This window comes from Chenopodium quinoa, unplaced genomic scaffold, assembly GCF_001683475.1.
Source record: "Chenopodium quinoa cultivar QQ74 unplaced genomic scaffold, ASM168347v1, whole genome shotgun sequence".
Taxonomy (NCBI): Eukaryota; Viridiplantae; Streptophyta; class Magnoliopsida; order Caryophyllales; family Amaranthaceae; genus Chenopodium; species Chenopodium quinoa.
Window position 1 is genome coordinate 186,182 of NW_018745461.1, and position 24,579 is coordinate 210,760.

Sequence of the window (24,579 nt, forward strand, 5' to 3'; positions counted from 1 at the left end):
GACGAGTACCCAAAATACAAGTACTAAATCTAGGGTGCAGCAGGGGGGGTGCGGTGGATTGTGAGGCTATTTACGGCGTGCGAGTGCCGGCAAAACCCCCAATTTATTTTCAAAGTTTTCCAAAGATCTTCCAAGCGCTGCTGCTCTTCATCTTCTTCTTCTTTTGCCTTTTCTTTTGAAACACCCTTTTTCTCTTTCCTCCAGATTTGCTTCAACGACGAAAACCCTAATACTAAGAGAGAGATTGACTGTGAAAGTAGAAATTTCTGAGATTATTCAACAATCCAACAATTATTACCAATGGATCGCCAAGGTTAAAGAAGGCCAGCATTTAGCCGAAGATGAGCTTCAGCTTCTCTGCGAATACGTATTTTCTCCTCCTCTCTCTCTCTCTCTCTCTCTCTCTCTCTTTCCTCACTCTTTTGTTGATTTTCTGATTGACTATTTATGCGTTTAACTTGTCTTTGTAATTTTGGATTTATGAAGAAATGATTGATAGACTAGTCTCACTCTACCTCCATTGACAGGAAATTTGTTGTATTGATAATACTTAGATGTATAGATGTATTTGTTTCGAATTGGGGTTTTGCAATAAGTCATGAGTTTGCATTTATTTATGCAATAAGAAATGTTGGAGATGGCCGGGTTGTGGTTTGCTGCTTCCAAGCGAAATTCTGAGGAATGGAAATGGGTATAATTAGGATTATCGATGACATTATGTTTTTCGATTGAGGACTGAGGAGTGTACTCTTTGCGGCAACAGTACAAGCTATGTATAATTTCAATACTCCCAAATTATGTTTATGAGACCGCCTGGTCTAATGCCAATCTATGTGAATTTTTTTGCTCCTTAGGACTTTGGAGTGATGAATCTGATAATGGATGTTGAGATTAGTTGATATTAATGATTTTAGGCCAAGTTTATGCAGAAGTTCCCCTAATCCTTTCACGAAGCGGACAAAGGAATGCCATTTATTGGCATATGGCAATGTTGTTACACATAGTTGGTTTCTGAATTTGTGCAGCAAGCTGCCAGTCAAACCTTTTTTGTAGCTGCATCTATTTGCAATCAGTTATTTTCTAGAGTGTGCTTTAATGCAATAGTGAATGTTGGCAGTGGCAGGGTTTTTAAGTTTTAAAGCTTGGGATCTCCTAATCGGATACTTTATTAAGAGAAATCCTCGAGTAGGAAAAAAAAGGGGAAGGAAAATCATGACAATAATTTATTTATTAAAAAAAAATCCCCGATAGTGTCCATGTAGTTAAATTACTGTATAATGTATATATGTAGTGACCTTACTTTTAGAATGACTCGTATGATAACATGGCAATAATTGAATTTCTAAGAAAATTCTTGCTTATTATGCCGTATTCCAATTACACTTGTCTAGTGCAATATCTGCTATTCGTAAGGAAGAAGTAACACGTTGGGTGATAATGGTCAGCCTGAAGGGTTGATGATATCAGGCCTAGTATGCTGAGAAATTCTGGTGTGGATTTTAAATGTATGTCTTTAAGACATGTTTCCGAAGGAATACCATGCTTAAGATAGGATTAATGTAGTGTTTGGACAACATTTATACTTTTTTTTTTCCTTACATAGATCTGTGGGGTACTACTTGATTTTCAGAAAAGCATTTTGAATTAGGAAGACTTTCCATCTCAAACTATTGTTGCAGTCTGCTCTTAGGATATTTACGTCACTATCATTCACTTTCTTCTTTATGGCTAAATTTGACCCTTTTGTTTTCTGTTTTTTCCATGTATCATCTGAGCAGGTTCGGTTTCTGTCAGAGCTCATAAATTGTCTATTATCTGATCTTACTGATCATTTCTTTGCGTATACCCATATTTGGAATGTATCAGGTAAAAGAGATACTTATTGAGGAGTCAAACGTTCAGCCAGTCAATAGTCCAGTCACTGTCTGTGGTGACATCCATGGCCAATTCCATGATTTAATGAAGCTTTTCCAGACTGGAGGTCATGTTCCAGAGACCAATTACATATTTATGGTACTAGTTATATATATTAATATTGCTATGCTTGTGTGATTGTCAACATTTGTTCCCTTCTTGCTTGGCTCTATTGACCTAAAATCTCAAATCCTTTGTCAGGGAGATTTTGTTGACCGAGGCTACAATAGTCTTGAAGTGTTTACCATCCTTTTGCTTCTTAAAGCTAGGTATGCCTTAAATCTGTTATGCATATGGATTTTATAATTAACTTAACTTTGTTCTTCTTGCTAAACTAAAATTAATGCTTGTGGATCTTTTTATTGGATTTTTTGCTTTTGCTCCATTTCACTATCATGTCTTCTATCTGTGATCTTTGAACTAGATGGTCTTAGTGGTTTAGGACCTTTACGTATAGAGATGTGCAAAAATTAGCAGGTTTTGGATGCAGACCTTTTCTTGGGGAAGACTAAAAATACATGACTAAATGTATGGTGTTTGTTTGATTGACTAATTGCCATTATGTTAAGAGCAAGTTCACAGTCAACTTGAGTTATTTAGGTACTATATTGGAAGAATCATAATCTTTGAAGACGCAGGTAGGAGTCTAAATAGTGTTGAACTGTCGTATATGATCTCTCTCATGAAACGGATAAAGGTCTTCGTTATTGTCACTAACAGGTGTATATTAATCCTTAAGCATTTGTTGTGAGGAAACCACATTATGCAGTGTAGAAGCAACCAGATGTTTAGATCGTGAATGGAATGAAGTCATTATGCTCATAAACACCAAGTCCTTCCTCCGTTAGTGATTATTGTGTCACTATAGTTTTTGCTTGGTCTCTTTACCCTTCACCAGGGAATTATTCTGGATTTGTATAAAATTGGCAAGTTTTGTGAGATTTTGGATCACTCATCATTGTTGGATTTATACGTAGATTGATGATAATCGTACTGATTTTGATTGCTGAGAACCTGAGACTACAAGTCTCCTGGAATTGTTTGAGTGAAGTTTATGTTTTATGGCGATGATTTGATTGCACTTCAATTGTAGTTTCCATGAACAACACTTTTATCTTTCATTGCCGGAGAAGGTAATTTATAACTATGAAGACCCTGTGAATGAATGTGAACGACACTCTATCTGTTGTCTTCAAGAAAATAATTGTTCAGAGAATGGACTTTTAGAATTAGGCTGTATCTAGTCATCTAGTGTTGTATGAGCTATGTTAATTACAAATCGAGAGAGCTCCTAAGCCAACTTATTTTGGCTGGATAAATTGCATTATGGGTTACGATTCCGTTTGTTACTGGTGAAAAACTATTGTTTGCATTGAAGAAGAGCCTGGACTGCGAATGTATGTTAGGGGCCAACTTATTGGCACCAATATCCTATCTCGTTTCCCAGTATTTTTGTAATCATGGTTAGCTGGCCTGTACAATCCTTACTGGATCTGGCATGTAAGGTTAGTAGAGTGTTGTAGACAGCTAACAGCTATTGAGGATCTGGTGGTCATATTCCTTATTGGCACTATTAGGACGATCAGTATCTCATATAAAACTTTGAGTGCAAAAATAAGTATAATGCATACTTTCGTTCCCCCCTCCCCATTTTTATTTGACAAGCCAAGCCTAGATGAATCCTGAGGTATTAGGTATTACTTTCCTCATCAGCAACTAGATATAAGTATTCTACCAAGTATATAATGCATCCAAAAATAACAAAAAATTCTGTTCAGCTATGTTTGCTTCATTTTGCAAGTTGAATTGCTTCTTTGCTTATGACATATTCAATTTTCAAGGGAGAATTCATTCCTGCCCTGCTCTCAAGTCCATCACTAATAAAGTTGGAAGCATGCTATGCCGTTGTAGTTGCAATACTAGTACTAACAAATATAGGAGGTTGGATGCCAAACTTGCAAGGAAAATAATTGAGCTTAGACAACAAACTTCCGGTTCAGTACACGATAAAAAACAATTCAGATCAATTAACAGTATCATTATCAAGTTTCCACAGTTGAAAGAGCAAGTCAAGAACCTTAGAGGTGTGTTTGAGCATTACGGTAAGTATCCAGCTACCAACCCAACCTTACATTACTGTGAGCTAAATCTTTCACTTTTTTTCTCTTTAGCTTTGCACTCATAATCTCATATAGGACTACTTATCTTCATCTTTTTTCTAACAGATGAAGATTGTAATGGAAGTATCGATCGTGAGGAGCTTAAGAAATGCTTGACGGAATTGCAAGTCAATCTTACAGAGCAGGAGTTTGATGATCTTTTCCATTCGTGTGATGTTGATAGGAGTGGCCACATACAATTTAACGAGTTCATTGTTCTCCTCTGTCTCATTACCTCTTAACTAAACCTTCCAGCTCCACTGGCACTGTATTTACCATAACACTATTCTGTAATTATGTAGCTTTCCACTTGTATCCTAATTAAGCATGTACTTATGCATGCTAAACATTTGATGCTTCACTTCAGGTGTTGAGGATGGGATCACCTCACTTGGAATCAATCTTTGACAAAATCGTCGGAAAATTGAACAATAAAGATATTGTTGCTGCATTTACTGACGCTCCTACAGAGAGATCACCTTCACATGTCACTAGGACTAGATTTAGTACGTGTATATTCGATCTATTTCTTGACTTAATAGTTCTTATTCTCAATCTCTTGTATCTGAGTTTTCTTTTTCGTCTCCTTTTAATCTTGAGATTTGTACTTGGACATATTTGCAGTGGAGATGGACAAGGACAAAGATGGGAATGTCAGTTTCAGAGAGTTCCTTTTCGGTTTAACTAGTTGGCTCGGGATTGATTCTGGTGAAGAAATCCCTGTCTCTGAAGAGTATTATCAATAATTATCTGAACTAAATAATACAGAATTCAGGTCAGCATATAAAGCAACAAAAGCGTGTATCGATTATCTGTCCTAGATATAAAAACTGACTATCCTGCTTACAGAAATGCTCCTGCTGATTCTTCCTTGTTGCTTGTAAATTGTAATGGCTGAAACCATGCTTCATACTGTGTGTATTTGGTTACAAATCTTATGAAATAATGGAGTACCTTTTTACTAAGGAAGGAATACATGAAATGCAGTATTCTTGCATAATCATCAAAGAATCATAAATTATTGGGAAACTAACTATGCTACATCAATAAGGACAAGAAAAGGACAATCCTTTGCTTTTTTAAAAAATCCACCTCGGTAAGAGATAGGCATTACTGGTCATAGCTCTAATTCCCAGTTAGCTCTTAATAATCTGAATGCACAACCTACTCTTCGCCTTCGATGGATAAATGCAGACGAGTTTCTTTTTCTCTATCACATTTAGAATACTGATCAGTCTCACTGATACGAAGTTGGAAGAGTGTTTTGTTTGCAGTCTTCCAAGAATGGCAAGCCACAAAATAAATCTATGCTAGGAATAAAATCTATTCTACATCATTTTAATTAGCCCATTGCTGCTTCTGCTGTTGAGCTAAAGGTCGTAGCATAAACATTCGCTACTTTGTATGATTGTGCAAACAGCCAATTGTCATCCTGTAATGCAACCCTAAGTCATCATCCTTAGTTCTACTAACACTTTTCCATGCCCAACTTGCACTTGCAGGAGCTGTTACTCCTTCAAGTGCAAGTCTTTTCTTGTCCTTTTTTTCTTCTTCTGAAAAACGTGCTAGTCTTGGGGAATTTGGTTATACTTATATGCTGGAGCACTAAGGCTTGACAGGTAGATTAGATGTCATAGAAGAACCTATCAAGGCTTGTTCAGTTGAAGCTCAGTGATCAAATTACATCTCATTCAGATCAAGACATGTCATCTGAATTTTTTATATGTCATCTATCTGCGGAGCATTAATTATCTGCATCTATATTGACAACGAATTTGGCCAACCAAGTCATAAAAATCATCTGGGGTGCAAATCCACTTGGAAAAAAAAAGGTACCTGAAGATGACATGAGATTGAGGAACTGGCTAAGATCTAAGCCCACAATCAACAAAATGAGTAAAATTAATGCCTCCAATTTAACCAAACCCAGACTTAGCAAAGAGAAGCAAGGTGAAGCATAACCAACAGGAAAAAAACATATTTATAACATTACTTTATACAAAAGCTTGGTACAACCCAAAAAATTAGGGGGAAATTTTAGCTAATTTAAAAACAAGCACAAAAAACTAGCAATTACTACTAGCTAAAAGCTGATCAATTTTGTTTAAAAATGATTAAAAAGGACTAATTAACCACAAATTGTATCTGCATCATGTATAAAGGAAGTTTTAGACACTATCTGTATGACTGTATCTATTATATAGTATCCCGAAGGGTGCTATTGAATCCCTAAGGCCTGGATTCGTCTGACCAATGACAATGAATAGGTATTTGCTCGTTTCCATCCTTGTATTCCTTCTACACTACCTTGGATGAAGCAAGAAGTGTTACCATTGAGTATGCTGACAATTTGTTTCATAGTTGGTCGTAATTGTGAATTGGAATGCGTACAAGCCAGTCCTAATTTCAGCAGTCTAACAAATTCCTGATGCTCATACTCCCCATCCAACTGCGGATCTGCCAACTCCTCTAAAGGCCTGTCTGTATCCTTAAATTCACGGATTCTCTTGACTAATAGCACCTCAGGATGACGAAAGTCAACAGCCATCTGTCCAGTAATCACCTCAAGGACCACAATTCCAAAGCTATAGACATCAGCAGCAGTGTTTGCTTCTCCAGACTCCATGTATTCAGGTGACATGTACCCAAATATTCCCCGAACTGAATTATCAGTGCTAGCTACATGATGCCCATGCTCGTTTCTCGTCAAGAACTCAGCAAGTGCGAAACTGGTGAGCCTAGGATTCATGTCTGGATCAACAACTATGGATGAAGAGGTAATATTTCTGTGGATAACTTGTTCATCCCATTCCTCATGGAGATACACAACTGCGGAGGCAAGTGATGTTATTATATTGTAACGGTGATGCCATTGCAGGACTTTGGTGTTGTTATGGAGCAATATGTTGCTGAGGAGCCGACTGGCTAAGTAATCATAGACCACCAGCATTTCTCCTTGCTCAGTGCACCAGCCACGGAGTTGTACTAGGTTGCGGTGGCGAAGCCTACCTAAATTATGGAGCTCCGTTGAGAAGCGGGCTCGTAGGGCAGGGCAAGTTTTCATACCAAGGCGCTTGACAAGGACATGATGGCGGTCTTCAAGGAAGCCTTGGTAGGCAGTTCCAAAGTCCAGCTCGGCCACCCTGTGATTGTCTGAGAAATTGTGGGTTGCAGAAACGATCTCTTTGTAAGATATCTCTCTTGGTGTCTCAACCATCGGAAGGTGAAAAGAGCTTTTGTCAGGCTTGCTATCTACATCATCAGTATATGTATATGATCTGTTGTCTTTGTCATTCAGATCATCATCATCAATACCTTGGGCTGTTAGAAATATGGTTTTTCCAGCAGCAGTAACATAGATTGTTGAAATAGATGAGGCAGTAGTGGTGGTGGAGTTGGGTCTGGCGGTACCGGTGTCAGATGCGCTGCTGGTGGTGGTAGACAAGGAGATATACATAGGATGTGTCTTGAAAGAAGGGAGAGATGGAAGTTTTCCAGAAAGATTTCCACAGAGGGCATCCAGAACCCATTTCATGTGAGGGCGTGATTTGGGACTGTGGAGGGTGCACAGGAGTCCCAGATGGATCAAACGTTCCATGTCATACACCTGGTAAGATCCTTGAGCCAGTCGAGCATCTGCAGCTAGCAGCAGGGTGCCATCATCAGCCAATCTTCGAACCCAATCCAGTAATATGATCTTATCATCAGACTGAGTAAGATCAATGGCTCGCCTTCCAGAAGCAACTTCCAAGACCACGATCCCAAAGCTAAAGACGTCGGACTTGGCAGTGGCAACGTAGCGCTTTTGGAAGCTTTCAGGAGGCAGGTAGCCTATTGTTCCTCCAATCCTGCTGGTCTCTGCCAGCCGAAATTGGTGATCTGATGATCTCCTGGATGAAGACAGGAGAGATGTTGTGTTCTTACTGTGTTTATGAGGAGTAGTACTAGTGGTATGGAGTCGGGAATCAGGGAGATGGTGGTCGTGCTCAAGCCAGCGAGCGAGGCCAAAGTCGCCAAGCCTGGCGTTGTAGTGAGAATCGAGCATGACGTTGCTGGTCTTGACGTCCCTATGGATGATTTGAGTATCGAGCTGCTCATGGAGATAAAACAAGGCAGCAGCCAAGCCAAGGACTATGTTGCTCCTCCTTTGGAAATCTAGAACAAGGGAGTTGGAGGTATTCTTGAAGAGGACCCTGTCAAGACTTCGGTTGGGCATGTAATCGTAGACAAGGAGGAGCTGGAAGTCATGAACACACCAACCTCTTAACCTGACCAGATTCCTATGGCGCAGGTGAGCCACGGCAACCAACTCGGCGGCGAAAGTCTTGTCTATAAGAGGATGATGATGATCTGACGTAGAAATATTAGTTGTAGTATTGAGCAAGCACTTGACAGCAACGAGAGTGCCATCGCTGGGTAAGACGGCCTTGAAGACCCTGCCAAAACCACCACTTCCAAGGACCTGGTCTTGACTAAAACCGTTGGTTCCAATATAAAGCTCAGCAAAATTGAACATCTTGGGGTTGCTCATATTATTGTTGTCCATGTCTGAGAATTCTACTCCTCCTATGTCGTGAAATAACGCCCCTTCCTGCGTGTTTTTATTAAATTTGACACCGCATAATCCTGATCCACTCATCACTAGACGCCTTATTGATCTTCTCACCATTGAAACAACTTGATCGTGGCAACTCCTACGCCCTTTGGATTGCTCAGACTGTGTCTTATCCACCATCGCCGTCTCCATCTCCGTCTCCGTAGGGAGGATGTAGCATAGTCGATTAAGAGACATATCTCGGTATAAGGTATCTAGTGATTAATACTGGATGATTGATACGTAAAGTAGTATGTATAGACAATAGACTAGAGAAGGGGCAGCTTCATAACTATCCAGAGAGAACAGAGGATAATTAAAAGATGAATTGAAGAGCAGAATAAAGAGAAAGAGATTAGCAAACTAATATACAGTAGTATTATGTCAGAAAAGGAATTCCCAATCAGTTTTCCAAAGATCTTCCAAGCGCTGCTGCTCTTCATCTTCTTCTTCTTTTGCCTTTTCTTTTGAAACACCCTTTTTCTCTTTCCTCCAGATTTGCTTCAACGACGAAAACCCTAATACTAAGAGAGAGATTGACTGTGAAAGTAGAAATTTCTGAGATTATTCAACAATCCAACAATTATTACCAATGGATCGCCAAGGTTAAAGAAGGCCAGCATTTAGCCGAAGATGAGCTTCAGCTTCTCTGCGAATACGTATTTTCTCCTCCTCTCTCTCTCTCTCTCTCTCTCTCTCTCTTTCCTCACTCTTTTGTTGATTTTCTGATTGACTATTTATGCGTTTAACTTGTCTTTGTAATTTTGGATTTATGAAGAAATGATTGATAGACTAGTCTCACTCTACCTCCATTGACAGGAAATTTGTTGTATTGATAATACTTAGATGTATAGATGTATTTGTTTCGAATTGGGGTTTTGCAATAAGTCATGAGTTTGCATTTATTTATGCAATAAGAAATGTTGGAGATGGCCGGGTTGTGGTTTGCTGCTTCCAAGCGAAATTCTGAGGAATGGAAATGGGTATAATTAGGATTATCGATGACATTATGTTTTTCGATTGAGGACTGAGGAGTGTACTCTTTGCGGCAACAGTACAAGCTATGTATAATTTCAATACTCCCAAATTATGTTTATGAGACCGCCTGGTCTAATGCCAATCTATGTGAATTTTTTTGCTCCTTAGGACTTTGGAGTGATGAATCTGATAATGGATGTTGAGATTAGTTGATATTAATGATTTTAGGCCAAGTTTATGCAGAAGTTCCCCTAATCCTTTCACGAAGCGGACAAAGGAATGCCATTTATTGGCATATGGCAATGTTGTTACACATAGTTGGTTTCTGAATTTGTGCAGCAAGCTGCCAGTCAAACCTTTTTTGTAGCTGCATCTATTTGCAATCAGTTATTTTCTAGAGTGTGCTTTAATGCAATAGTGAATGTTGGCAGTGGCAGGGTTTTTAAGTTTTAAAGCTTGGGATCTCCTAATCGGATACTTTATTAAGAGAAATCCTCGAGTAGGAAAAAAAAGGGGAAGGAAAATCATGACAATAATTTATTTATTAAAAAAAAATCCCCGATAGTGTCCATGTAGTTAAATTACTGTATAATGTATATATGTAGTGACCTTACTTTTAGAATGACTCGTATGATAACATGGCAATAATTGAATTTCTAAGAAAATTCTTGCTTATTATGCCGTATTCCAATTACACTTGTCTAGTGCAATATCTGCTATTCGTAAGGAAGAAGTAACACGTTGGGTGATAATGGTCAGCCTGAAGGGTTGATGATATCAGGCCTAGTATGCTGAGAAATTCTGGTGTGGATTTTAAATGTATGTCTTTAAGACATGTTTCCGAAGGAATACCATGCTTAAGATAGGATTAATGTAGTGTTTGGACAACATTTATACTTTTTTTTTTCCTTACATAGATCTGTGGGGTACTACTTGATTTTCAGAAAAGCATTTTGAATTAGGAAGACTTTCCATCTCAAACTATTGTTGCAGTCTGCTCTTAGGATATTTACGTCACTATCATTCACTTTCTTCTTTATGGCTAAATTTGACCCTTTTGTTTTCTGTTTTTTCCATGTATCATCTGAGCAGGTTCGGTTTCTGTCAGAGCTCATAAATTGTCTATTATCTGATCTTACTGATCATTTCTTTGCGTATACCCATATTTGGAATGTATCAGGTAAAAGAGATACTTATTGAGGAGTCAAACGTTCAGCCAGTCAATAGTCCAGTCACTGTCTGTGGTGACATCCATGGCCAATTCCATGATTTAATGAAGCTTTTCCAGACTGGAGGTCATGTTCCAGAGACCAATTACATATTTATGGTACTAGTTATATATATTAATATTGCTATGCTTGTGTGATTGTCAACATTTGTTCCCTTCTTGCTTGGCTCTATTGACCTAAAATCTCAAATCCTTTGTCAGGGAGATTTTGTTGACCGAGGCTACAATAGTCTTGAAGTGTTTACCATCCTTTTGCTTCTTAAAGCTAGGTATGCCTTAAATCTGTTATGCATATGGATTTTATAATTAACTTAACTTTGTTCTTCTTGCTAAACTAAAATTAATGCTTGTGGATCTTTTTATTGGATTTTTTGCTTTTGCTCCATTTCACTATCATGTCTTCTATCTGTGATCTTTGAACTAGATGGTCTTAGTGGTTTAGGACCTTTACGTATAGAGATGTGCAAAAATTAGCAGGTTTTGGATGCAGACCTTTTCTTGGGGAAGACTAAAAATACATGACTAAATGTATGGTGTTTGTTTGATTGACTAATTGCCATTATGTTAAGAGCAAGTTCACAGTCAACTTGAGTTATTTAGGTACTATATTGGAAGAATCATAATCTTTGAAGACGCAGGTAGGAGTCTAAATAGTGTTGAACTGTCGTATATGATCTCTCTCATGAAACGGATAAAGGTCTTCGTTATTGTCACTAACAGGTGTATATTAATCCTTAAGCATTTGTTGTGAGGAAACCACATTATGCAGTGTAGAAGCAACCAGATGTTTAGATCGTGAATGGAATGAAGTCATTATGCTCATAAACACCAAGTCCTTCCTCCGTTAGTGATTATTGTGTCACTATAGTTTTTGCTTGGTCTCTTTACCCTTCACCAGGGAATTATTCTGGATTTGTATAAAATTGGCAAGTTTTGTGAGATTTTGGATCACTCATCATTGTTGGATTTATACGTAGATTGATGATAATCGTACTGATTTTGATTGCTGAGAACCTGAGACTACAAGTCTCCTGGAATTGTTTGAGTGAAGTTTATGTTTTATGGCGATGATTTGATTGCACTTCAATTGTAGTTTCCATGAACAACACTTTTATCTTTCATTGCCGGAGAAGGTAATTTATAACTATGAAGACCCTGTGAATGAATGTGAACGACACTCTATCTGTTGTCTTCAAGAAAATAATTGTTCAGAGAATGGACTTTTAGAATTAGGCTGTATCTAGTCATCTAGTGTTGTATGAGCTATGTTAATTACAAATCGAGAGAGCTCCTAAGCCAACTTATTTTGGCTGGATAAATTGCATTATGGGTTACGATTCCGTTTGTTACTGGTGAAAAACTATTGTTTGCATTGAAGAAGAGCCTGGACTGCGAATGTATGTTAGGGGCCAACTTATTGGCACCAATATCCTATCTCGTTTCCCAGTATTTTTGTAATCATGGTTAGCTGGCCTGTACAATCCTTACTGGATCTGGCATGTAAGGTTAGTAGAGTGTTGTAGACAGCTAACAGCTATTGAGGATCTGGTGGTCATATTCCTTATTGGCACTATTAGGACGATCAGTATCTCATATAAAACTTTGAGTGCAAAAATAAGTATAATGCATACTTTCGTTCCCCCCTCCCCATTTTTATTTGACAAGCCAAGCCTAGATGAATCCTGAGGTATTAGGTATTACTTTCCTCATCAGCAACTAGATATAAGTATTCTACCAAGTATATAATGCATCCAAAAATAACAAAAAATTCTGTTCAGCTATGTTTGCTTCATTTTGCAAGTTGAATTGCTTCTTTGCTTATGACATATTCAATTTTCAAGGGAGAATTCATTCCTGCCCTGCTCTCAAGTCCATCACTAATAAAGTTGGAAGCATGCTATGCCGTTGTAGTTGCAATACTAGTACTAACAAATATAGGAGGTTGGATGCCAAACTTGCAAGGAAAATAATTGAGCTTAGACAACAAACTTCCGGTTCAGTACACGATAAAAAACAATTCAGATCAATTAACAGTATCATTATCAAGTTTCCACAGTTGAAAGAGCAAGTCAAGAACCTTAGAGGTGTGTTTGAGCATTACGGTAAGTATCCAGCTACCAACCCAACCTTACATTACTGTGAGCTAAATCTTTCACTTTTTTTCTCTTTAGCTTTGCACTCATAATCTCATATAGGACTACTTATCTTCATCTTTTTTCTAACAGATGAAGATTGTAATGGAAGTATCGATCGTGAGGAGCTTAAGAAATGCTTGACGGAATTGCAAGTCAATCTTACAGAGCAGGAGTTTGATGATCTTTTCCATTCGTGTGATGTTGATAGGAGTGGCCACATACAATTTAACGAGTTCATTGTTCTCCTCTGTCTCATTACCTCTTAACTAAACCTTCCAGCTCCACTGGCACTGTATTTACCATAACACTATTCTGTAATTATGTAGCTTTCCACTTGTATCCTAATTAAGCATGTACTTATGCATGCTAAACATTTGATGCTTCACTTCAGGTGTTGAGGATGGGATCACCTCACTTGGAATCAATCTTTGACAAAATCGTCGGAAAATTGAACAATAAAGATATTGTTGCTGCATTTACTGACGCTCCTACAGAGAGATCACCTTCACATGTCACTAGGACTAGATTTAGTACGTGTATATTCGATCTATTTCTTGACTTAATAGTTCTTATTCTCAATCTCTTGTATCTGAGTTTTCTTTTTCGTCTCCTTTTAATCTTGAGATTTGTACTTGGACATATTTGCAGTGGAGATGGACAAGGACAAAGATGGGAATGTCAGTTTCAGAGAGTTCCTTTTCGGTTTAACTAGTTGGCTCGGGATTGATTCTGGTGAAGAAATCCCTGTCTCTGAAGAGTATTATCAATAATTATCTGAACTAAATAATACAGAATTCAGGTCAGCATATAAAGCAACAAAAGCGTGTATCGATTATCTGTCCTAGATATAAAAACTGACTATCCTGCTTACAGAAATGCTCCTGCTGATTCTTCCTTGTTGCTTGTAAATTGTAATGGCTGAAACCATGCTTCATACTGTGTGTATTTGGTTACAAATCTTATGAAATAATGGAGTACCTTTTTACTAAGGAAGGAATACATGAAATGCAGTATTCTTGCATAATCATCAAAGAATCATAAATTATTGGGAAACTAACTATGCTACATCAATAAGGACAAGAAAAGGACAATCCTTTGCTTTTTTAAAAAATCCACCTCGGTAAGAGATAGGCATTACTGGTCATAGCTCTAATTCCCAGTTAGCTCTTAATAATCTGAATGCACAACCTACTCTTCGCCTTCGATGGATAAATGCAGACGAGTTTCTTTTTCTCTATCACATTTAGAATACTGATCAGTCTCACTGATACGAAGTTGGAAGAGTGTTTTGTTTGCAGTCTTCCAAGAATGGCAAGCCACAAAATAAATCTATGCTAGGAATAAAATCTATTCTACATCATTTTAATTAGCCCATTGCTGCTTCTGCTGTTGAGCTAAAGGTCGTAGCATAAACATTCGCTACTTTGTATGATTGTGCAAACAGCCAATTGTCATCCTGTAATGCAACCCTAAGTCATCATCCTTAGTTCTACTAACACTTTTCCATGCCCAACTTGCACTTGCAGGAGCTGTTACTCCTTCAAGTGCAAGTCTTTTCTTGTCCTTTTTTTCTTCTTCTGAAAAACGTGCTAGTCTTGGGGAATTTGGTTATACTTATATGCTGGAGCACTAAGGCTTGACAGGTAGATTAGATGTCATAGAAGAACCTATCAAGGCTTGTTCAGTTGAAGCTCAGTGATCAAATTACATCTCATTCAGATCAAGACATGTCATCTGAATTTTTTATATGTCATCTATCTGCGGAGCATTAATTATCTGCATCTATATTGACAACGAATTTGGCCAACCAAGTCATAAAAATCATCTGGGGTGCAAATCCACTTGGAAAAAAAAAGGTACCTGAAGATGACATGAGATTGAGGAACTGGCTAAGATCTAAGCCCACAATCAACAAAATGAGTAAAATTAATGCCTCCAATTTAACCAAACCCAGACTTAGCAAAGAGAAGCAAGGTGAAGCATAACCAACAGGAAAAAAACATATTTATAACATTACTTTATACAAAAGCTTGGTACAACCCAAAAAATTAGGGGGAAATTTTAGCTAATTTAAAAACAAGCACAAAAAACTAGCAATTACTACTAGCTAAAAGCTGATCAATTTTGTTTAAAAATGATTAAAAAGGACTAATTAACCACAAATTGTATCTGCATCATGTATAAAGGAAGTTTTAGACACTATCTGTATGACTGTATCTATTATATAGTATCCCGAAGGGTGCTATTGAATCCCTAAGGCCTGGATTCGTCTGACCAATGACAATGAATAGGTATTTGCTCGTTTCCATCCTTGTATTCCTTCTACACTACCTTGGATGAAGCAAGAAGTGTTACCATTGAGTATGCTGACAATTTGTTTCATAGTTGGTCGTAATTGTGAATTGGAATGCGTACAAGCCAGTCCTAATTTCAGCAGTCTAACAAATTCCTGATGCTCATACTCCCCATCCAACTGCGGATCTGCCAACTCCTCTAAAGGCCTGTCTGTATCCTTAAATTCACGGATTCTCTTGACTAATAGCACCTCAGGATGACGAAAGTCAACAGCCATCTGTCCAGTAATCACCTCAAGGACCACAATTCCAAAGCTATAGACATCAGCAGCAGTGTTTGCTTCTCCAGACTCCATGTATTCAGGTGACATGTACCCAAATATTCCCCGAACTGAATTATCAGTGCTAGCTACATGATGCCCATGCTCGTTTCTCGTCAAGAACTCAGCAAGTGCGAAACTGGTGAGCCTAGGATTCATGTCTGGATCAACAACTATGGATGAAGAGGTAATATTTCTGTGGATAACTTGTTCATCCCATTCCTCATGGAGATACACAACTGCGGAGGCAAGTGATGTTATTATATTGTAACGGTGATGCCATTGCAGGACTTTGGTGTTGTTATGGAGCAATATGTTGCTGAGGAGCCGACTGGCTAAGTAATCATAGACCACCAGCATTTCTCCTTGCTCAGTGCACCAGCCACGGAGTTGTACTAGGTTGCGGTGGCGAAGCCTACCTAAATTATGGAGCTCCGTTGAGAAGCGGGCTCGTAGGGCAGGGCAAGTTTTCATACCAAGGCGCTTGACAAGGACATGATGGCGGTCTTCAAGGAAGCCTTGGTAGGCAGTTCCAAAGTCCAGCTCGGCCACCCTGTGATTGTCTGAGAAATTGTGGGTTGCAGAAACGATCTCTTTGTAAGATATCTCTCTTGGTGTCTCAACCATCGGAAGGTGAAAAGAGCTTTTGTCAGGCTTGCTATCTACATCATCAGTATATGTATATGATCTGTTGTCTTTGTCATTCAGATCATCATCATCAATACCTTGGGCTGTTAGAAATATGGTTTTTCCAGCAGCAGTAACATAGATTGTTGAAATAGATGAGGCAGTAGTGGTGGTGGAGTTGGGTCTGGCGGTACCGGTGTCAGATGCGCTGCTGGTGGTGGTAGACAAGGAGATATACATAGGATGTGTCTTGAAAGAAGGGAGAGATGGAAGTTTTCCAGAAAGATTTCCACAGAGGGCATCCAGAACCCATTTCATGTGAGGGCGTGATTTGGGACTGTGGAGGGTGCACAGGAGTCCCAGATGGATCAAACGTTCCATGTCATACACCTGGTAAGATCCTTGAGCCAGTCGAGCATCTGCAGCTAGCAGCAGGGTGCCATCATCAGCCAATCTTCGAACCCAATCCAGTAATATGATCTTATCATCAGACTGAGTAAGATCAATGGCTCGCCTTCCAGAAGCAACTTCCAAGACCACGATCCCAAAGCTAAAGACGTCGGACTTGGCAGTGGCAACGTAGCGCTTTTGGAAGCTTTCAGGAGGCAGGTAGCCTATTGTTCCTCCAATCCTGCTGGTCTCTGCCAGCCGAAATTGGTGATCTGATGATCTCCTGGATGAAGACAGGAGAGATGTTGTGTTCTTACTGTGTTTATGAGGAGTAGTACTAGTGGTATGGAGTCGGGAATCAGGGAGATGGTGGTCGTGCTCAAGCCAGCGAGCGAGGCCAAAGTCGCCAAGCCTGGCGTTGTAGTGAGAATCGAGCATGACGTTGCTGGTCTTGACGTCCCTATGGATGATTTGAGTATCGAGCTGCTCATGGAGATAAAACAAGGCAGCAGCCAAGCCAAGGACTATGTTGCTCCTCCTTTGGAAATCTAGAACAAGGGAGTTGGAGGTATTCTTGAAGAGGACCCTGTCAAGACTTCGGTTGGGCATGTAATCGTAGACAAGGAGGAGCTGGAAGTCATGAACACACCAACCTCTTAACCTGACCAGATTCCTATGGCGCAGGTGAGCCACGGCAACCAACTCGGCGGCGAAAGTCTTGTCTATAAGAGGATGATGATGATCTGACGTAGAAATATTAGTTGTAGTATTGAGCAAGCACTTGACAGCAACGAGAGTGCCATCGCTGGGTAAGACGGCCTTGAAGACCCTGCCAAAACCACCACTTCCAAGGACCTGGTCTTGACTAAAACCGTTGGTTCCAATATAAAGCTCAGCAAAATTGAACATCTTGGGGTTGCTCATATTATTGTTGTCCATGTCTGAGAATTCTACTCCTCCTATGTCGTGAAATAACGCCCCTTCCTGCGTGTTTTTATTAAATTTGACACCGCATAATCCTGATCCACTCATCACTAGACGCCTTATTGATCTTCTCACCATTGAAACAACTTGATCGTGGCAACTCCTACGCCCTTTGGATTGCTCAGACTGTGTCTTATCCACCATCGCCGTCTCCATCTCCGTCTCCGTAGGGAGGATGTAGCATAGTCGATTAAGAGACATATCTCGGTATAAGGTATCTAGTGATTAATACTGGATGATTGATACGTAAAGTAGTATGTATAGACAATAGACTAGAGAAGGGGCAGCTTCATAACTATCCAGAGAGAACAGAGGATAATTAAAAGATGAATTGAAGAGCAGAATAAAGAGAAAGAGATTAGCAAACTAATATACAGTAGTATTATGTCAGAAAAGGAATTCCCAATCAGTTGGCAATCTCCGCGCAATATGACAAGCATTTAACAACAACTTTATTTTTTTGAATAAATAAAGGAGTGGGACTGCTTTAATTCAACGTACTATCTAACTATGTATATGGGGTTAGGTTTCAGTGTTGAATTGGCTGTGTTTTACTTCTTCAGGGACGTCAACTAACACCCATTTTCCATCATCTTATTTTCTTATGTGTACGTATATTTCTCTAACTTTGACAATCTAATCATTCACTCATTCACACATACTCACATACCATTAAACTATTCTTCCCTTTTTTTCAATACTTTTTAACACAAAAGGGAATCTATTCTTCCCTTTTTTTTTCAATACGCTTTTGAGTTGTTTATATATATATATATATATATATATATATATATATATATATATATATATATATATATATATATATATATATATATATATTTTGAAATAAATCTAGTATTGTATATATTAACCACTCTTGAATGTCAAATGTTTTTTATTAAATGAAGACTCCACTTTTATGTATCAGTGATGACATGATATCCTAGAAACATTAGAAATATCAAAGCAGTTGCCCTTTTTTTTTTTTTTTTGAAAGCAATACGCCAATACCCAGTCTTCGATCTTATTCTAGAGCATAAAAAGATGATGAAATATGTACAGTACCTCGTAATATTTTTTAAACCTATCTACTTGTACAAAACATCAGCAGTTCTAATCTAACTTCTAGATTCTTTCAAAATAAATATTCTAAGCTTCTAGATACGTACTTAAGGTATCATGACATTCATAAGGGGTTAAGCATTTTTAATACTGTATAATAAAGAAATTATTAATAGAATAATAATAATTGTGTATCTTATCAATGGGTCTAAAGAATAAGAGTAGTATAATTTTAGGTGAAAAGATTGACAACCACTGCACCCAAGATTAGGTGGCCGAGTAGTATTCACAATTAATAATTTAGGGATATAAAAAAAAATTAGTATCAATTGGGGAACGAAATTAGATTAGTTCACCTATCCACAAGATAAGGTAGAGAACAGGTAAACCTTTTTTTTATATTATTATTATTATTATTATTATTATTATTATTAATACGATATACAGATGTCACTAGCAATCAGCTGATCCAATTTTATTTTATTTATCAATTAGTTTGATCAACATCTTGAATTAGAGATCATTTTAAATTTAGATTTATTAAATACGTGTCTGGTTCCCACTCATCACCAAAAGAGAGAGTTCACTTCAAAGAAATAAAAGAGGTGAAATTTCATCCCAAAACTATATGACAATAGAAGGAGTATATTTTCTTTTTTTTTTTTTTTTTTTTTTTTTTTTGCCGGGTAGGAGTAGTAGTCTTATAAAGTATTTAATGCCCTTTTTTTAAAATTAGTATGGGACATTTACATGTGTTGTTTAACGAATTTACACTTCAACACTTTCCTTCATATGTAACACTTCAACACTCCCTCTCATATGTAAGGTACTAAGGGCATGCTCATATTTACTTATTTTCAGTTCAGTTCAGTTCAGTTCAGCTCAGCTCAGCTCCAATCAGTTCAGTTCAGTTCAGTTCAGCTCTTAATTTCCCTCTCTCATAAAATATTCATTTCAGCTTAGTTCAGTTCAGTTCAGTTCCAATCAGTTTAGTTCAGTTCAGTTTAATTCAGTTCAGCTCCAATCAGTTCAGTTCAGTTCAGTTCAGTTCAGCTCAGTTCGGTAAATATGAACAGGCCCTAAGGTCCCTTTGATTTTGTCACATCACATGTGATATTTCATCGGACTATAACGCATTTGTTCACTCCCCCTCACATGAATAAGCTAACCCAGTACACTCATTACTCAAGCCATTAAAGGTCCCAAACTGTGGATTTGACTCTTATACCATGTTAAAGGATCATTTTGAGGCCTAAGAACATCAAATATGTTTCTTACTATATTAATCTCGTGCGATGCACGGTTTAAATAATTAAAAACTTACTTGTATGTGTGTAATATAGTTATTTTAAGCAAAACATAATAAATCGAGATCGATCCCTTTAGTTAGATTAATTAAGCTAAAAATTATTCTAATTAACTTCATAGTTCTAATAAATTTTTTAAAATGTTAGCCTTCGTTTTTTATTTATTATAGAAAATTTGAAGAATTAATAAAGAGGGAAAAATAATCCAAACTCTACTATCACAAGTAAATTGTGAATTAGTCATTTTAGTAAAAAAAAAAAATTTAGAAAAATATATAATTAATCAATAATTTTCAAATATTAGCTTTAATTTATTTTGAAAAGGAAAAAAAAAGAGAGAGAATGAATGATGTCACAAATAGTTTTGGAGGGAAATTTTTTATAAGAAGGTGACACATGTACAGATGTAATGTCAGCGATAATTACTTTAATATTAGTTATAAATAGATGCTTTCTCCATCCTATTTTGTTCTTTCTCAAATTCTCTCTCTTCCCCTCTTTCTCACTTTTAACGCCGACGCCACCACCATTACCATCCACTGCCCCCGCCCAACCATTGTGATTATTATAAAACGGAGGGAGTTTAATTTTTAAAACATATTTTGGGGGTATAAACCGATTAAATCATTAACGAATTTATTTTAAATCATTACTGTCATTGGCGGATCTACATAGTAACAAGGAGTAGCAATTTGGATAAAATTTTTAAAACTGCATGATTGTAATGCATATTAGCCATTGCCGCAGTGGTAAAAGGAGAGTTAGCTTAAATTAGGTTTTGTGGCAAGCCCGATCAAATTTACTCCATAATTTATTTCTTTAACTATATATGATGTACAGGAATAAGAAAAACATTATAAAGAAAAGTAATTTAAAATTTTCCTTTACTCTTAATAATAAGGATTTTTTTTTCTGATTTTACAAGTTATTACAGAGTATGGAGTATTTTATTAGCCATAGTGATAATTTAGATATGAATTGGAGTACAATTACTAGTATTAATTAGCATAAAAAGTTTATTAGAATAATTATTATTACTACTATTATTATTATTATTAAATTGAATAAATTCTCAGTTAAATGTATGTATGTCCAAAATCAAACCGCCTATTATTTTGGAGCACGACAATGTACTAACGCATTGCATTGCATCAAAAAATCGTTTGGATAATTAATTTGCTAATCGTTTTTGGGAAAATTTTCAATTTAAATCCCTAAAATAAAGCTCGCTTTAATTTGAGTTTTAAATGATCGATCTTAAACAAATACAAACGACTGTACTACCCCTGATTGGGAATCCTGGATCCGCCACTGATTACTATGAGTAGTGTAAATTTATGTCATTCCATATCCATACATTTTTAACAACGTTTGAGATAGCTCTTAGGAGGCGTTTGGTTAGCATAGTATTTTGGGTTTGGAATCAGGAATGAGGAATGAGGTTAATTAGGGTGGTATCGGGTAGCTAGGAACTTAATATTTAATACCATGTGTTTGGTTCAATTTTGGAATAATGGAATATCTCACTATTCTCTCATTTTATTTGATACCTAAGCAAATGGAATGAGCCAAACCCGCCTTCCCTCCATTACCTCATGGGTTTGAAGTAATGGTTTAAAATTCATGCTTTTGACAACCAAGCATATAGAGTGAGTTTTAGTCATTCTAAAACTCATACTCCGTGCTTCATACCTAAATTCTTCGAATTAAACGCCCCTTTTATTAATAATAGTAATATTTAGACAATTATATCTTCTAAAATTTATTTATTTTATTGCCCTCATTGAAGTTAATTGTTTTTTAACACTTATAAAAAGTGTGTTAACATACCTTAAAAGATACTTTGTATTTATTAGAATAAATGGAAATAAATAATCCCACCATTGCGTGGTCGGACAATAACAATCCCACCTTTTAGTTATTACAAGGAAATCCAACCTTTGTATGTCATCTTCTTTTAACACCCGAACAAACTTTTTTCCCCTACAACCTATTAAACAAGTTAAAATGTTTTATTTTTATTTTTTTTAAAGCCACATGTCGCTCATCAATAATTGGTCAAAGTAAAAAAAAATTACAAAAAATAAAATAAAAATAAAACAGGTAAAAAATTAAAAATGTAAAAGAAAAAACCCACCACCACCAGCCACCGCGAAACCCTAACCCTTACTCTAACCCCACCAAAAACCGATCGGCCACCGCCTAAAACCCCTGAAAACGGCTGGCTGAAACCCCCTAATACCAAAATCCACCCCGCTGATGTAACACCCTAGAAATTCCTTTATTTTAAAACACTTGTTTTGCCCTGTATAAAACTTTGAATAGGAATATCTAAGACATTACCGCCACCGTGAAAACGGTTAAGGCAAATATCAAAGATACACAGCGGAAGACTAATTTTAAAAACCTTTCCAAAACAAAACAACTTGAAAAGCTAACCAAACGAAAGTAAAGTTAAAACCAAAATGAGCGAAGTAAAATGAAAATCAACCTACAACTTAGAACCATTAAAGGCCCTTATTAAAAACCAAACCAAATCCAAACTTGATGTTAGCTTTACATATAAATATTGGCATAAATAATTAAAGTAGAAACACATTGTAACTAATATAAACTAGCATGATTCGCTCTTCACTCGTGCCCCATCATGAATATGCCTCAATACCTGAAAAGCTTATCTCTACTTGTCTCCACTACTCTCCATTAAAAATGGGTCATCATAGGGCCAAGATAAAAGACATGGCCAAAACACACAAACACACACAATCAGCAAAGCTGAGTACATAAGCGTAATTAAACACACTAACATGCTTTCACCTATCAACACACACTTACCTCATTGCACCTGTTCACAAGCACACACACCAATCAACAAGACACAATGACTAGACACTAATTAATTCATTTTGCATTGATTACGCATCGAACGGGTTTCCACCTATTAACCTCTCCCAAATAAATTTGAGGTTAAATGGCACGGGAGCTAACCGTGCCAGCGACAAAACCACACAAAGGTGGCGGAATTCCTGCGCATAATAATAAATAATAAAAAAGGAATATACAATGTCATGTACTCCATTGGAAGTTATGGTTAAATATAAAACCCCATAACTCCCCCCATTGTTCATACTCAAGGTATATACGTTCCAAGAGTTTTGGTGCGTAATCTCTTTCACTTTACGTTATTTACAGATTATTAGACTTGGTGATGACTCTCAAAGCATAATAAGTCAATCAACAATAATTATACAATCAAACAAACATACCAATTTAATTCTTGAATGATTAGTGACCACATATTATTTATTGTTGAACCCTTTTTAATTCTACCTCAGTGTCAAAGACATCTTAAACGCATAATGCGCCAAAAATCCTATCCCTCGGTGTTAAAAACACCTTAAGTGCACAAAGGCACCAACATACTATTTATTCCTTGTGTACATAGACACTTATATAGCTCCTTCCTCATGCTTAAAGCATCAATAAAAATTATTTGAACCATAATAAAATTCCTTTTCAATATTCCAAACATAATTAAACATGTAGTTTAATTAATCATGCCTTCTAACATGCCATAAATAAAAATGTGGTTCAAACACAACATGCCCAAAATATAATTTTCCAAATCCATAACAATCACAAATAATTCATGCTTCACAATTCAATCACAAACACCATAAATTCTCAATTCCATACATAAACCTTAGCATGATACTACTTGTAATTGATTGAAATCAAACCTAAAATGATTGTACATCATCAAAATATGCTAAGTACGCGTACGTACCTCAAATAAACCCTTAAAGTAGCCGATTACACTACAACAATTCCTGAACCAAGTCTCCTACATAAAGGGACAATAATACTATATTAATTACCCTTATATACACAATTTCCAACAACTTAAACTCACTTTAAATAACTTATAATAATCTGAAAATTATTTAAAAACCCCTAATTAAACTCCTTTTTAATGGATAATCACACCCTTTTATTAAAAATCACAATTATACTACTTTAAATAAAATTCCAACATTTTAAACTAATAAAAAATCCTTTAAAACTTCATCAAAATACATCTTTATACTTAAATTATCCATAGAAACATTAAATTATCTCTTACCCCTTTTAAACTCAAAGATAAAATTTAAAGCATAAAAAAAAAACTTCGTTAAAAATCAAAAACTGCTCGAAAATCGTATTTAGAGGCTGAATTTGGCCACTCGAAAAACACTACTTTTTTTTTATATCAAAATTAGAGGAGTTTAGAACCTGATCGGGATTAAAACGAGATTAATATTAACGAACGGAAATCTAATAATTAAAACATGAATTTACGTGTTCAAAATAATCTGGAATTAATTTAAACTAATAAGTAGTTATAATCACCAAAATTTCAAAACATCATTACTATAAAAGCCCTAAATCAATTGTTCATAAAAACCCTAAAAATCAAGTCTTGAATGAATTAAAAACCCTTACTTTATAATTTATTAAATCTGAAAATAATGTCAATAATAAAAATCTGAAATTATAGTTTTAAATCATTATAACATGTATTTTATACTAAATAAACACATTTAGAAC

The 24,579-nt window shown here is 36.6% G+C and overlaps 2 protein-coding genes and 2 pseudogenes across 2 annotated transcripts; 2 read left to right on the top strand and 2 right to left on the bottom strand.

The window, feature by feature from the left end:
• LOC110714990 lies at nucleotides 1–5,038 on the top strand (annotated as a pseudogene).
• Nucleotides 5,039–6,024: 986 nt separating this feature from the next.
• On the bottom strand, nucleotides 6,025–9,068 carry LOC110714987 (receptor like protein kinase S.2-like). Its single transcript, XM_021893540.1, has one exon. The coding sequence runs from the start codon at nucleotides 8,863–8,865 to the stop codon at nucleotides 6,292–6,294; it is 2,574 nt and encodes an 857-aa protein (XP_021749232.1). The 5' UTR covers nucleotides 8,866–9,068; the 3' UTR covers nucleotides 6,025–6,291.
• Nucleotides 9,069–9,084: 16 nt separating this feature from the next.
• Nucleotides 9,085–13,997, top strand: LOC110714991 (annotated as a pseudogene).
• Nucleotides 13,998–14,983: 986 nt separating this feature from the next.
• Nucleotides 14,984–18,076, bottom strand: LOC110714986 (receptor like protein kinase S.2-like). The gene has a single exon (XM_021893539.1). The coding sequence runs from the start codon at nucleotides 17,822–17,824 to the stop codon at nucleotides 15,251–15,253; it is 2,574 nt and encodes an 857-aa protein (XP_021749231.1). The 5' UTR covers nucleotides 17,825–18,076; the 3' UTR covers nucleotides 14,984–15,250.
• Between the last annotated feature and the right edge of the window lie 6,503 nt (nucleotides 18,077–24,579).